The following is a 15,695-nucleotide window of genomic DNA, read 5'->3' as shown; positions in this document are numbered from 1 at the left end:
ATTGAATTTGAATTTCAAATCTAAGACTTTGTTTGGATTGCATTTTTTTGGGGGTTTTTTATAGAAAAAAATACTGTAACGATTTGATATAACATGAGATAAAAAGATAATTAAAAAATATGTTATGTCTACAGAAAATGTAGTAATTTTTCTTTGGAAAATTGTAATCTAAACTAGCAGTAAGTTTTACTGATATAACATTCGTCTAACGATTGTGTACATATTATCAATACATATAACATTTACTCTTTAATAAAATGGTGAATGGTTGGCAACCTAACTTAAATTTCGAACACAATACATCAACCATGAGAGCAATATGAACATCTATGGAATTAAAGAATACTGCTAAAATCCATCACCTAATAACCAGCGCATCAAATAGGCGGAAGAGTAATGAAAATTATTTGTTTCTCATGTGTGGTAAGAGAAGGGTAAAGAAAGTAGCGGGCTAGGTTTTTTTTTTTTTTTTTCCCCATTAATTTTTCGGTGACTGGCCAAACTATTTATTAGCGACATTGTTGTAATAATGTGCTCTTGGTACATGACCGAATTTGTCGTGCGATGGAAGAAGAAAATTTGTACGGTTCCCTTCATTTATCTTTTGTTGTTTGACCAAAATTTTAAAGCCAGCTGAGAAGCAGAGGCAGAAGAATTTAGCTAAATCATCAACCGTTTAGTGAAATATTCGACATAGCTTCTGTGCAACAAATTTTCTTCTTTTTGGAATCAAAATATATGTACTCTTTGGCTTGAAGATATCTGCAAATTTGTCTGACAAAGTCTGAATCCTTTTTCTCTTCTTAGCTCAACATGGGAATGTTCATATTTCCTCCAACGCTTCTTCTTGGCCACAAAACCCAAAAAAATGGAAAAATAATAATGAATAAATAAAAGGTCCGTACTACTGCCGATCCCTAACAAAAGAGGAAAAAAAAAAAAGTAAACATACTCTTCTAATTAAACAAAAAATTGAAAGACCCGATAAAAATTGGAAAAAAAAAAAAAACAATCCCAGAAATCAAATAAAAAAAGAAAAAGAAAAGAAAACTACGAAGAAACTATACAGACCAAAAACCCGATAAAAAAAAATCTGGCTACTCTGGAAAATGATGAAGGATAAACAAAATAAAATAAAAATTATCAACCGAGTCCATATTTTTGAATAAATGTTGCCTCTTCTGTCTAATGTGCCATCAAAAATCAATGTTGAATTTGGTTGAAAATTGGATGTTTGCTTCTTCCATTTGCCTTTCCCCTTCCTTCAGATTTTGTACAAGTGATTTTGAATGAAGGCCGTGATAAAGATGATAATTGATGAAGAAGCACGTCAAAGATCATTTAGTGAATGATGTATGTCAACGCTAATGCCAGCAGCATCAGGACGTAGGCTATCCCCTGATCTATCGCCGTACCTGCCAAAATTAAAAATTTTTTTTTTAAAAAAAAACCATTAATACATTTATTGAATATATTACTAGTGTTGCTGAGGAGGGATTAAAGGTGAGTAAAATGTTGGATGGGGTTAAAGAATCTGTACCGTCGCTGCTGGTGGGAGCAGGAGCAGGGGCATTAGCCATGGCAGCGGCGGTGGGGAAAGCAGTGGCTAAGACGAGGCAGATGACAGCCACCAATGCAATTGAAGCCCTTGACACCACCTCCATTGTTGGGTAGGTTAGTTTTGTCTCCGAAAGAATATTGGTTTCCGTTCCTCTGCGATGCGAACAGAAGAATATTGGATTTCCTACACCCGTTCCTCTGCGAACAGCGGCTGCGCCTTTGGTTGAGGGAGGAGGAGGAGGAGCCGCAGCCGCAGAGTATGGGAGACAAGAAAGCGGTGACAGGAACAATGTATATGGCTATATGTTGCCTTCAAGGGATTTACGGCTTCAATTACTTCAGCCGAATGAGATTCCCCAAAGTATATATAAGACAGCGCAGAGGCTGAGAGAGGAAGGCGGCCAGCCCCCCAATCTGCATAACGCATAACGATGTCCATCACCCTTCCATTCCCGTTGTGGGACCCACGCCCCCCACCCGCAATTGCAGTGCGTGCACTGGACCGCACTTTCCCATGTGACCGTTATTTGAATTTTTTTCCTTTTTTTTTTTTTTTTTTTTTTACAAAATTTGGGTGGAGCTTTGAATTACAGCACTTGATGCTGCGTTGTTATTGAGTGCCACTCTGTCATGTTTTCCTTTCTTTGTCCTTTTTTTTTTTCCCACTTTTTGGAACCTTCTGTTTTTAACCGAGTAATTAATTAGGTTTAAGCTTTCAAGAATATTATTGCTGTCCCAATTATAAAATATTTATTATTCTTACCAAAATTTGAAAACGCTACCACTTCTTTCTTTAGAGGTTTGTATCATATCATATTGTTTTTGTTTAGCCGCCGGCCCAAAAATGCAAAACGAGGTGAAGGATTCCAAAATCAGAAGAAGAATGCATATATTTTGGAGGGGTGAATTTGAATACTATCAAAACCATGGAACCAAATTTACTCAAATGTGCCGAGGAGACTGAAAGATCACCAGTCCACACAAAGCATTGAGTGTGTTTAGATAGGAGATTATTTGAGATAATATTTTAAAAAGACATGACAACATTTGTTTGATCTGATTTATGTGAGATAAAAAAAAAGTAGTTGAAAAATGTGCTTACGATACAAACAAATAAAATTGTGCAAGAGAGTGCGTTTCTATTATAATTTTGCACGTGACAAGTTATTTCTTAATTTCGTCTAATCATTAATAACTTAGATTATTTTTAGATAATAATAGATAGAAACAATGGCCGTAAAAAAAAAATCCTGGGCTTAAGTAAGTCCTTGCTCGTCCAAAAACAACGCTTCTATTAGCAGACAAGTGAAAAATTGGGTCATATACCCATATACATTTAGATCCTTCTTCCAACAACTGCCATGCAGTTCATGATCCTAAACCAAAATGAAGGTATCAATTACAGCCATTGTTGATTTTTTTTTTTTATTTTTAAACCCTCCCCACCTCCTCTATTTCCCACCCAAAGTTGAATTGACATGTCAAAATGGAGGTATCAATTACAATTCAACTATGTTGATCCGTCCAAATTCGCCCACTAATTAATAACTTGTTAAAATTCATCCATTAATTTTTAATGGGTCTAAAGAGGTAGCCAATTAAACCCATTTAATTGGTGGATAGTGGATTCACTCGGTTCACCCATTTATACCCAATTATGCATTTAAACTAAACTTTTAGTGAATGTTAAGCAAATAAATTTGAATTTCTTACCTGTCTAATAACAATAAAATACAAAAAAAAAAGTGAAATTTTTAGTAACTCATAAATCGATATAAATGAGATCTATTTATCCCCATTTATTTAAATGGACATAAATAGATTGAGCCTATTATATCGATTATCCAATTATGTCCCGCTCAAATATATCCGAATCATCTATTTTGAACCCCTTACTTGTCAGCTTGGAATCAATCACTATCTTTTTTTTTTTTTCAGGGGGGGAAGGGGTGGGGGTTGGGTGTGATAGGTGTTTATCACTGTCATACAGCCGCCAACGATAATTGTGGCGCGGCCAGAGAGGAAGCCTAACGTCTTTGACTAGCAAATCAACAAAGCATTTCTTAGACAGTTAGATGTCGATGCAAGCAAACCTGTGTAGCTAGTTTGTGAGTTGGGGATAGAAAAGAAAAGAAGAGAAAGGTTAAGTTGCCAGAGAAAAGAAAGAATAAGAAAAGAAGAGAAGAGATTTTAATATTATTTGGGAGTTTATGAAAGAAAGGAGGTGATTTTGAACACATTGATCAATAAATATTTATTCAATAGTTTTTTAAGGATAGAATGGGTAATTTAAAAATTTTTTGCAGCCTTTCCTTTGATTTCTGCCCGATTTGGGCCGAAAATTTTTTTAAAACTGTAGCTGCCTCTTCTTCCTTCCAAATCTGTTAGATTCTCTTCCTTTCTATTTCACTTAAAACTGTCAAACGTGGGAGATGCTACCTTTCTCTTCCCTTCTTTTCTTTTCTGCTCAAATCTCATCTCCTAAACTAGGCAGTAAAGATTAAATAGCTAAACATTGAAGCTCAATTACCTAAAGGCACACCAAATCTTGATACCCAACCGATCTACAGAGAAACCACAATACGTTAGAGCTCATACGGCAAGTACTAAAGGTCTGTACCCTTCAGTGAATGTGCAAGGAAGGATAGTAGAAATAGAATTAAAAACACTCTGGATAATATAGGTATGCCTTCTTACAAGGTCCATGACAGTCCACTCAAGGGGTGAAATATGAATGCGAACCGGAGCATCGCTCATAGATGTAGAAGTGACCAACCGAACCTCTCCTGGAAATCTATATCCTTGGGGAGATGGTTATTGGCACAAGGGCAATTATTCCTCGAGTAAAAGTGCAAATGAAGCTAAGGGAACACAAAGGCGTAATGGTAAAGTAACAAAGGTCATGCCTAGAATGCCTCCACCTATCCATGTTGCAGATATAAGATTCGTCACCCATGTATATTAGTTCAGGAATCAGCTGCCAGAGATGCAAAAAGTTGCCAAAAAGAACTAAAAGTTTTTAGATCCCCAGTGGCCGATAGTACATTTTCTGCAGTTAGTACTACGTACTACAGTCAGGGTATTCTGTGACTCATCAAGATAATACGTCAGAGAAGAGAAAAAACACTTTCTAGTCTATTCACATGCAGCAAACCATGAGAATCTGCAGAACATATGCAAAACGAACAGGATAAAACATTTACAAACAGCTGACAAGCAACAAGGCTCAGACACAGGATACCTCAAAAAGTAGTTTTGCCTCCAATTCCCTATCGTCTAAAACATTTGATGCTTATGCACAACTTTAAACGCCTTTATCTCAGCCGTTTAAGGCCGTCCAAAGAGGATCCTCGTTGCTCTGATATATCTCATACAATTGTTTAGCATAATGTGTTGCCAGCGTTCTACATAGTTCGAGCCATTTTGGATCACGTGCTTCCAATTCTTCTACAGATTTCACCAGGTCACCTTGTGGATCCCCGTCAGTAAGAAATTCACCCAATGACGTACCCCTACAAAGTCATAAACAGCTTATTGCAATCTATACAACCTATCATTCTTCTTCATTCATCAAATAAACTATATAACTCAATATTGACGTGCTGTAGATCTCAAGGGATCCTGTAGCATCAAATTCAAGGCAATTAGAAATTTTAGCAAAGACGACGAGAACACATCAGCATTTACATTTTCAATCAGTAAGAAGCACTCCTTATGGCAGGGGCTCTAGCTTGTTTCTTTTGGTAGACCTTAGCACAGTGACTACTAATAAGCACAAAATATATAAGAACCTTTTATTGCAAAAAATTTACTTTGCAAATACATGCCAGCATGCAAAAGAAGCACACTCAAGAACCAGAAACCAAATACATGCAATAGATTCATTTTAAGATTCATAACAAACTTTCCTAGATAGATACATAGACAGCTAAATGTCTCAACACCTGCACCCTCCCAGGATGAAAAGATGACCAATATATATTATCTATCAGGTGGCTCCCCAACTTACTATCTTTGTACAATTTAACACCCGAATGCAAGCTCTGTATCTGCCCGGGTGTGTATATATAACAGCAAACACATTATGTACATTTACATTCGCACGTCTGTAATGTACATTAGGAACAAAAATTGTGCACATTGAGAGTGAAAAATTTCTAAAGCATGAGCAATTCATATCTTGAGATTGACATATTGCATACCTGCGTGCATCACACTGGTTAAATCCTCTTTCATTACGCACTATTGTTGCTTTATGAAACTTTTCCTCAGTGGTTTGCTGGCGATAAAGAGCACAGACAGCCTTCATACAGAGCTGAATGTCCTTACCAAAAGCAGCTTGCATATCTGCCTGGAATTCCCACTTCACTTTATGATCTTTGTGCCTTCCAATGGTGGCTATGATAGCTTTGTAGTCAAGACTGTCATCAGATGCATCATCTGATTCACCAGAAAAATCACCACCAGACAATAAACCATCACAGTTGTCATCATCTTTAGGATCTTTAGAAGCACTGCCTCCTTCTGACTCAGAGTCATGTACAATAAAGTCATCTTCTTCACCGTCTGACTCATTCACTTCTTCTTCATCATCTGAAGAAATCATATTTGTTGGTATTCCACAAAGTCGCTCAGTCCGGATTCTCTTTGAAATTCTAGGCGAGCTTTTCTTTGAAGTGCCTTTCTCTTTCAAATTTCTCAACGTCACCAAGCGCCGCCTAACTGCAGGTTCTCCCTCTTTGTCTGGGGAAGCGGTAGCCATCCTAGAATTTGTCCTTAGCCTACTAATAGGCAAGCAATCATCCGTATCAGTTTCGCTGTCACTAGCAACTATTTTGGCAGCTCTTTTCCTTTTAGAAGTTGACATAAAGGGGGCAATTCCAACTTGGCAAGACACATCATCATCATTAGTTTGGTCAATAGCACTAGCCAAATTCTTTGTACAAGGAAACTGCTTTTTATCCAGAGTAATCGCTCCTCCATAATCAGTTGATTCGCAGGCCTTTTTACTTGTGTGCAAATCAAGAGTACTCAAATAAGAGACATTTTCTTCAGCCTCACTGTCACTGATGTCAATAATACTAAGGGAAGAAGGTCTAACACCACCTGGTGTTGTAGGAGCGATCTTCTTACTGGGGCTCCCTTCGTCTCCAAAAACTAACTGCTTCCTTGCTCGACTACCAGATCCCATGCGATTTTCAAAAGGAATGCCTCTCTTTCCTTCGTCTACATGTGTTAAATTTGTACAAAATGCATCAGCTCCAGGAGTGGCAGCACCATTGACTCCACCTGGAAACCCTTTTGCTCCAGTAATCTCTTCCATGCATGCTCCAGGTGATGCCATGCCTACTTTGGCTGTTCCATTCAAGTTACCTTCCCCTTCTACAGAGGTCAAACGCTCTTCCAACTCCAATACCTGGGACTCCAATTCTCTGCACTTTACTTTCCAAACTTCAACCTCACTTTCAGCCTTCTTCTTCTCACAGAGCAAAACCTGATTCTCAATCATCAAATCCACAACCTTGTCAGCCCCTGCATCTTCCATTAAATCAACAAAACCTTCTACCCCCTTTTCCACTCCATCCATAGACCTCTTACCATTCGAGGAACAAGCAACTTTCTCCTCAAGCTCTAGGTTTCTTTTCCTCAAAGATTGAACCTCATCTTCTGTCACAAGCTTTTCGAGTTGTAGTGCACTGTGCTTTCCCTCCAGAGATTCAAGCTCACTTATCTTCTTCTCAAACTGGGACATCAACGCCACGAGCCTCTCTTCTGCCTGCTTGAACTTCTTTTCCCATCCCCAACAGTTACTGCAGCACTCTAATTCTCTCTTTACAGACGAAGTACCATGATTGTTTTCTTTGTTTTCCATTACTTCTAATTTAACCCCAGCATCAGCCGTGGGTAGTATTTCGCCTATATGCATCATCTTCTTTATGTCTGGATCACAACCTCCTTTTGATACGTTGTTGTCTATTAGTAACTACTTTCAGGACCAGACCCTGGTTTCCAAAAAACTACTACTTACTCTAGTTCGTACACAAAACTAAAAACCCTTTGACTGAAAATCCAAGCACATGGAACCCACAAGCAAACATGCCCTACTAAGTAGAATAAGATATTAAAACCAAGAACCCGTCCAAGACAGATAAAAAAAAAAAAAAGGAGACATACAGGGGAGGGGGCGGACGGCCGGAGAAGGGCAAGCTAGTCCGAAGTTTGCTTCTGCATTAGTGTTTAAAATCGTTTTCCCAGTCAATTCTGTTTCTATCTCTGTAACTCATATTACAGTTTCATACTAAAAGCCAGGCAGCAACTTGCGCATTAGGAACGAATTTATTGGCAAGAAAACAGATAAACTTTGAAAAACAAAAAAAAAAAAAAGCATAAAAAAAAAAGGCGTACCTTAGAAGACTGAATTACTTACAGGGTAAGGGAGGGGGAGGCCTGGAGGAGCAGCAGCGGGGAATAATTGCTAGGGCTAAATTGCAAAAGTGAAAGTGGGAATTTCAATTATCACCAAGAGTAAAATGTTTTACTAGAATAATCCACACCAGTTGGCGACAAAAATATTGGCTATCAGTTGAAATTCAGTACCCCAATCAAAAAAGAAAAAAAAAAAAACCCTTTGTATTGATTAAATTTTGAACGTAATCTAAAAGTGAACGCGTCAGTGTGTTATATATTATTTTCATTTTATTTAAATATACTAATTTGTTTGTATTATCAATATATTTTTCAATCATTTTTTTATCTCACATGCATCACATCAAAAAAATATTACAATATTTTTTTACAAAATTATCTCAAATAATTTACTATACAAATACAAAATATTTCTTGAATACCTGGTAGAATATTCATGTACGATTTTCTCATATTTTACAAGTAGAAAAGTTTGACTCAACAGGAGAAAAAACGGCAAAAATTGGAATAGATTTGATTCGTCTTATTCAAAAGTTGGCAAGTGTTTGGATAGCATTTATATATAAAGAAAATTATTTATTTGTATTACAAATATATTTTGTAACATATATCATATTATAAAAAATGCAATAGTAATTTTTGCAAATAATATCTCAAATTAACTCCTATTAAAGCACACTCGATTTAGTAGGTTATTCACAATTTTTTTTTAAATCATGACCTTGTTTAGTTTCTTTTCACACCTTTTGAGTGTTTTTTTTTTCAAAATACATAATAGGGTGTGCAAGTTTATTTTTATGATTTTTAAACGCACAGTCCCCCCCCCCCCCCCAAAAAAAACACCCAAAACACACACAAAAAAAGTGCACTTAGTTGGTTTAAAGTATTTCCAAACTTTTGGAAATTTGTTGGTTATTTAATTAAGATAGAAAAAACGAGATAACTAGTTATACACATGTCATTTCTTTTATGCGCAAAACTCAAGTACCATGATTAACCGATTACAATTTTTTTTAATTAATTGTTGGTTTTGTATACGAAAAATGTTATTTCCATTGTATTTTTTATTATTTATATTCTATCATTTATTTTATCATATAATTTATAAATAAAAATTATATAATCAAAACAACAGTGAGAGTATAATTAATAATTTTTATTTATTTTATCATATAATCTATAAATAAAAATTATATAATTAAAATAATAATAAGAGTACTATAATTAATAAAAATGAGAGTGAGTGCGAATAACATTTTCCTCCGTATAATCATAGCAAGCAAGTGTTTTTTCCTAGCTTAGATACTAAGAAGTTCTTGGGTCCGTTTGGATTAGCTGTTTTTTGGGTTGTTTTTCAAAAACAGGACTGTAGCATTTCGTTTTTCAAATACAAGTCCGTTTGGATTAGTTGTTTTTGGGGTTGTTTTTCAAAAATTATATAAAAAACTTTTACAGTAGATGTTTTATGGATTATTTTTAGATGTATTTTTAAAACATATTTTCGAGTATTTTTATAATGTATAATTTTTAAATTTTTATAACAATATACAATTATACATTTATAAATATTTATAAATAAATATATTTATATAAAAATATATAAATGTATTATATTATATATAATACATAATATAAATATATTTATAAATGTATAAATGTATAAATTATAAATAAATATTATATAAATGTATAAATTATAAATTATAAATTTTATATTTTTATATTTATATACATTTATGCATTTATAATACATTTATAAATATTTATAAATAAATATATTTAAATATTTATAAATAAATATATTTATACTTTTATAAATAAATATATTCATATATTTATATATAAATGTTTAAATGTATATTACTATAAATATATAAATTATAAATGAATATTATATAAATGTATATTATAATTTATAATTTATAATTTTTATGTTTTTATATTTATATACGTTTATGCATTTATAATACAATTATAAATATTTATAAATAAATATATTTAGATATTTATGAATAAATATATTTATATATTATTATAAATAAGTAAGTGTATTATATATATAAATAAATAAGTGTATTATATTTATTTATTTATTATATATTATATTTATAAATAAATATATAAATGTATTATAAGTGTATTATATTATATATAATACATAACATAAATATATTTATAAATGTGTTATAATTTATAATTTATAATTTTATAGTCAATTATTTATATACATTTATGCATTTATAATACAATTATAAATATTTATAAATAAATATATTTAAATATTATGTATAAATAAATAAGTGTATTATATTTATAAATAAATTTATATATTATATATAAATAAATAAGTGTATTATATTTATTTATTATATATTATATTTATAAATAAAAATATAAATGTATTATAAGTGTATTGTATTATATATAATACATAATATAAATATATTTATAAATGTATAAATGTATATTATTATAAATGTGTATAAATTATAAATGAATATTATATAAATGTATAAATTAATATATTATAAATATATATTAATTCTATGCATAAATGTATTAATGTAATTAATATAAATGTATAAATTTATTAATATTATGTATAAATTTATAATTAATATTATGTATATTAATATAAATGTATAAATGTATTATATTATATATAATACATAATATAAGTGTATATTATAAATATACATAAATATATATTATGTTTAAATGTACATTTTTATAAATGTTCAATATATATAATATATATTATGTATATATTAAATATATATAATATATAACATTTATATAAATGTATAATAACACATTTATATAACATTTATATAAATGTATAATAACACATTTATAATATATATAATATATAATATTTATATAAATATATAAAAATATATTTTATATAAAATAAAATATTTATAATATGTATAAATAAATATATTTAAATTAATATAATATATATATATATCCTATACATAATTGAAATATATAAATTGAAATAAACATATTAAATATGTATTTGGAGTTGTTTTTGATATATTGTTTGGATATGTGTTTTTGGAGTTGTTTTTGAAATATACATTTACTGTAGCATTTGGATTGTGAAAAACAGTTTTAAAAAACAAGCCCAAAAACAAGAATCCAAACGTTTTTTGAAAGGAGATTACCTGAGGGCTGCGGGGCTTCCTTTTAGCTTGTGTAGTAGTATTTGGGTTCAGATCGTTACTCCTTAAAGCCCTAAAAATAACTCTTTAAAAAAAAAAAAAGAAGAAGAAGAAGAGAAAAGCCTGGAGCAAAGAGCACTAGAACACGAAGCAAGCTGAACAAAGAAGATGAAATCTGTTGGGTTATTTCATAGATTAAGCACAATTCACAGACAAATCCCAGCTTCTCCAGCCGTTAAATTTCTCAAGCATTCCTACAATTTAGATCAGACGCAACCCATGTGTATTTTCTCAGATGAACCAGAACTGAAGGAGTTTATAGATTTTATTGACAACCTCAAGAACTATGAAAAGGCTGGTGTCCCTAAAGGCGCAGGAACTGACTCTGATGATGGGTTCGATCTTGGAAGGATGAGGCGGCTAATGCAACTTCTGGGTAATCCTCAGTGCAATTTTAAGGTCTGTTTTCTCCTCCCTTTACCATCCTTCTTTTAATTCCTTGAACTCTTTTTCTTGCTGAACAGCTGCTAGCTTCTGTTATCCGCTCTTTTTGCTTTGTTTAGGTATCAATATAATTTGGTATACAAAAAAAAACCCCCCAAATTATATTCCGTAATGCTCTATCATTATCAAAATATACGACGTTTTGATTTGTTTCTTTTTGAAATTCTTGAAATTATTGGCGAATGCGAAAAATTCTGCCTTTGCAAGCTTTACATCTGCTGATTGGATACTTTGATGGACTACGGATACTCTGTGTTAGTAGTTTTTAGCTTTTGCGGAGGATACTTGTTTCTTTGCACTCGCAATTTTTCCTTACAGCACCTTTTGAACGTCCACCCATTTGTACCATGCTAGAATTTTGATTGGCTTGATATGTAAAACAGGCTGTTCACGTTGCTGGGACAAAGGGAAAAGGGTCAACGGCTGCATTCCTCTCCAGCATTTTACGGGCACAAGGGTATTCAGTCGGTTGCTATACTAGGTGCGGTTCATCCCTTTTTCCCCTTCTTCCTAACGTTAGCATTCTGATTAAGATGAACAGATATCCATTCTGTCTCTCAGAATTCTGGGTTTGACGAGTCATTGTTTCTTTGAACAGTCCACATATACGAACTATCAGGGAACGCATAACACTGGGTGCATCAGGAGACCCTATATCTGCAAAGGCATTGAATCATCATTTCCAAAGTTTGAGGATGGTTCTTGACAAAGCAATAGAACTTGAAAATGGTTGTCTTAGTCATTTTGAAGTATGAGCTTGTGTACAACACCTTTCTTTTAGTTGACCATTTGAAGAGTGATTATGTCTTTTTAGGCATTCGAGCAGTTAGGCAATTTTGAAGTTGGTGCCTGAGTTTATATTTCAGTCTTGATCTTTCCATGAGTTTCTGTGTCGTGTACTCCAATTTCTGTTGGCTGTGTGTTTATTCTGTCTTTTGGTCAGGTTCTCACTGCTGTGGCATACAGCCTATTTGCTCGAGAGAGTGTTGATATTGCAGTTATTGAGGTATCTGACTTTATTTTGACTCCTATGTTTTGGAGTCTTTACTTTTTTTCCATGCCTCTTTCTTTTTGTCCCAAATACTATCTCTATTTCGGAATTGTTTATTGGAAATCTTAACCATTTCACAGGTTGTTAATTTCCCTTTCCACCTGTCTCTTCTTCAAAGTGATCTTCAAATAAAATGCTTCTGGCTCTTGTTTGAACTGGTATTAACTTTTTTCCCCCCTTTCATCTATCACATAGGCGGGACTAGGTGGAGCACGTGATGCAACTAATGTAATTCCAAGGTCTGCTCTTGCTGCTTCAATCATAACATCAATTGGTGAGGAACATCTGGATGCACTTGGAGGTTCCTTGGAAAGTATTGCAGTTGCAAAATCAGGAATTATTAAAGATGGGCGACCAGTTAGGTGGTTCTTCTACACATTCCTTCTGTATGCTAGTTTAGCAGTGGACTTTACCAGATTTACACTCGTGAACTTGAGTTGCATTAGGTGACTATACCATTCTCACAATATTCTTTGGTTAAGCATTTGTTGTGGAGTAAGTGGTTTCTTGTAATGGAAGCACTGCATTGCTGTTTTGAAGCTTGTAAAGTTTGTGTTTTGGTTTAAGAAGAGTAAGGTAAAATCTATAGCAGATAGTTAAGAACAGGGACTCATTATGTGGATAGACCACCTAAATAGTTTCTAACTGCAACCTGAGTTGCCTAACATATTGTAAGAGATGTTCTTTTTTCCTTGTTTGGTTGTAAATTTTCAATACAAGATCAGTTGTTCGGTGAACATTGTTTTTCTAAGGTGGTTTATACTTTCATAGTAACTGTAGTATGATAGAGGAAACTTTTTCCTGTCCATTATAAACTTTTGCCTTCTGGTTTTCGATCATAAGTTAGTGTTGTGCTTGCTTGAATATGTTTTCGTGTTACCTTTTGCATCACGGTTAGTTATGACACCTGAGTTCTGATTATGGGGAAATCTCAGTTATGGTTTTCCAATCGTAAGTTAGTGTTGTACTTGCTTGAATATGTTTTCCTGTTACCTTTTGCATCGCGATTAGTTATGACACCTGAGTTCTGATTATGGGGAAATCTCAGTTGGTTCTAGGTGGGCCATTCCTTCCACATATTGAGCGTATTCTTCGTGATAAAGCATGCTCCAAGTCTTCTCCTGTTGTGTCAGCATCTGATACTGGAAATAGAAGTACTCTCAAAAGCCTTGACAGAATGCGCGGCAGACCTTTCCAATATTGTGACTTGGTGCTTCAGATTGAGAAAGATCTTCAGTTGGTATATAAGTTACTAATTTTGCATTCATTTGATTACTCGTTTTTAAGTCTCACTTGCCTTTCCTTAGCTGCTTTATGTGACTCATCAATCATTGTGCTCTAGCATCTGATCTACTTCTTCGTGGTAATTGTGCATTTTATCTGCTCATTGCTCCAATTGTGCAGTTTATTGAATTATTCAATGTTAAGCTATCCATGCTTGGTCATCACCAACTTAAAAATGCTGCAACTGCCACTTGTGCCGCACTATGTCTTCGTGGTCAAGGTGAGAAATAATGAATGTAATTGAAATGATCCCACTTGTTTCAAAAGTAACATAATCATTGAGACTTTAGAGCTTCTAATAGAAAACATAATAGGATCATGCCCATTCTAAGATTTAAAATTTGAGTATTTCAAGTGTAGCAATGTCGCAAGCTGATTCTTTAGGCAGTATTATCTCATTTCTTACAGGCTTTTCATGATTGCATATGCTCATTTTTCCAATCATTCTAGGATGGGAATTATCAGATGAATCGATTCGTGCTGGTCTAGAAAATGCATTTTTGATTGGAAGAAGCCAAATTTTGACACAAAATGAAGCTGAGAGGTTAGGACTATCAGGAGCAACCATACTGCTCGATGGAGGTTGGTTTGCGAAGTCTTCACTTTATTTTGCAAATATTTCTTTGTAAAGCTGTTATGATTTTTAAATTATGATGATGGTATCGTTTTCAGCTCACACCAAGGAATCTGCTAGAGCTTTAGCCAACACCATCGAGATGGCATTTCCGAAAGCAAGATTAGTTCTAGTTGTTGCCATGGCAAATGACAAAGATCATTTGGGTTTTGCAAAAGAACTGCTTTCAGGTTTGACTACATCTGGAATAGGGAAAACTAACCGCTCAACAGCTGGATGTGCTTCCCCTCATATATGCCTTTTCTGTCTTCTACTTCGCAGCTAGATATCTGGAGGCTGTGTTTTTTGCTGAAGCCAGCATTGCTGGAGAAAAATCTCGAGCAACATCAGCATCCTCATTACGAGGCTCTTGGACCCAAGCATCAAGGGAGCTGGGAATTGATATTGGGGATTACGTTAATGAACCTGAAGTTAAGGACCTAAATCTTAATCACGCTGAGAGATCAGAACGCCAGCCCATATTATTTGCTGAGGGATCCTTAATGGCCTCTATCAAAGCTGGAGGTCAGATGCTTGGGCCTGGTTCCGGATGTCAAACTGGAGTCATCGTAGTTACTGGATCTCTGCATGTTGTAGCAGCCCTGTTGGGCTCTCGACAGGGATAAAGACTTTTATTTGTCATGAATCTTGAATAACTAACTGACTTTGTGTTTTCTGTATCTTTCTTGCCAAACGTTTTTGTTTTCACAGAAAAAACGAAACAAATTATAGAGCGAACACCAAAAAAAAAAAAAAAAAAAAAAAAGAGAATCTTTTCCTTTCCTTGGGGACCATAAAGTTTCAGAAATTCCTAAAATAAGAAACATATGCAGTTGGCTTAAATTTACATTTGCCAACCACCTCTCTTCCTCTTTAGTCGCTATCAACAAAAAAAAAAAAAAAAAAAATTTTTTTTTAAAAAAATGCAAATTATCCTACTGATTTTACTTTTGATTCTTTTTTTTTTCAAGAAGAACGGTAACACTCTACCCTTCCAGATTCGCGTTCTCTTTTTTCTTTTTTTTTATTAATACAGGTACATGTGAAATTAGAAGACGCCATTGATTGCGTTTAGAAAAAACAATTGCAA

General features: G+C 33.7%; 2 protein-coding genes and 1 long non-coding RNA gene across 4 annotated transcripts; 1 reads left to right on the top strand and 2 right to left on the bottom strand.

The window, feature by feature from the left end:
* Positions 1 to 867: 867 nt before the first annotated feature.
* LOC113724918 (uncharacterized) lies at positions 868 to 1,899 on the bottom strand. The gene is made up of 2 exons (XR_003457236.2): positions 1,541 to 1,899; positions 868 to 1,415 (listed from the first exon to the last, which is right to left on the bottom strand). It is a non-coding gene; the product is annotated as an uncharacterized lncRNA (long non-coding RNA).
* A 2,768-nt stretch (positions 1,900 to 4,667) lies between these two features.
* LOC113724917 (uncharacterized) lies at positions 4,668 to 8,117 on the bottom strand. 2 transcript variants are annotated; one of them, XM_072073346.1, is made up of 3 exons: positions 7,966 to 8,117; positions 5,763 to 7,785; positions 4,668 to 5,072 (listed from the first exon to the last, which is right to left on the bottom strand). In XM_072073346.1, exons 2-3 carry the CDS (start codon positions 7,487 to 7,489, stop codon positions 4,880 to 4,882), a joined length of 1,920 nt encoding a protein of 639 aa, XP_071929447.1. In that variant the 5' UTR covers positions 7,490 to 7,785; positions 7,966 to 8,117; the 3' UTR covers positions 4,668 to 4,879. The 2 variants fall into 2 exon arrangements, with proteins under 2 accessions (XP_071929447.1, XP_071929448.1); XM_072073347.1 differs by having other exon boundaries at positions 7,988 to 8,092.
* A 3,065-nt stretch (positions 8,118 to 11,182) lies between these two features.
* LOC113724916 (dihydrofolate synthetase-like) lies at positions 11,183 to 15,285 on the top strand. The gene is made up of 10 exons (XM_027247810.2): positions 11,183 to 11,612; positions 12,041 to 12,138; positions 12,256 to 12,406; positions 12,601 to 12,663; positions 12,904 to 13,065; positions 13,757 to 13,948; positions 14,113 to 14,212; positions 14,443 to 14,574; positions 14,665 to 14,796; positions 14,888 to 15,285. Exons 1-10 carry the CDS (start codon positions 11,322 to 11,324, stop codon positions 15,229 to 15,231), a joined length of 1,665 nt encoding a protein of 554 aa, XP_027103611.1. The 5' UTR covers positions 11,183 to 11,321; the 3' UTR covers positions 15,232 to 15,285.
* The last annotated feature ends 410 nt before the right edge of the window (positions 15,286 to 15,695 follow it).

This window comes from Coffea arabica, chromosome 2c, assembly GCF_036785885.1.
Source record: "Coffea arabica cultivar ET-39 chromosome 2c, Coffea Arabica ET-39 HiFi, whole genome shotgun sequence".
Taxonomy (NCBI): domain Eukaryota; kingdom Viridiplantae; phylum Streptophyta; class Magnoliopsida; order Gentianales; family Rubiaceae; genus Coffea; species Coffea arabica.
Note: the sequence above shows the minus strand (reverse complement) of the source record. Positions and strands in the feature narration are given on the sequence as shown.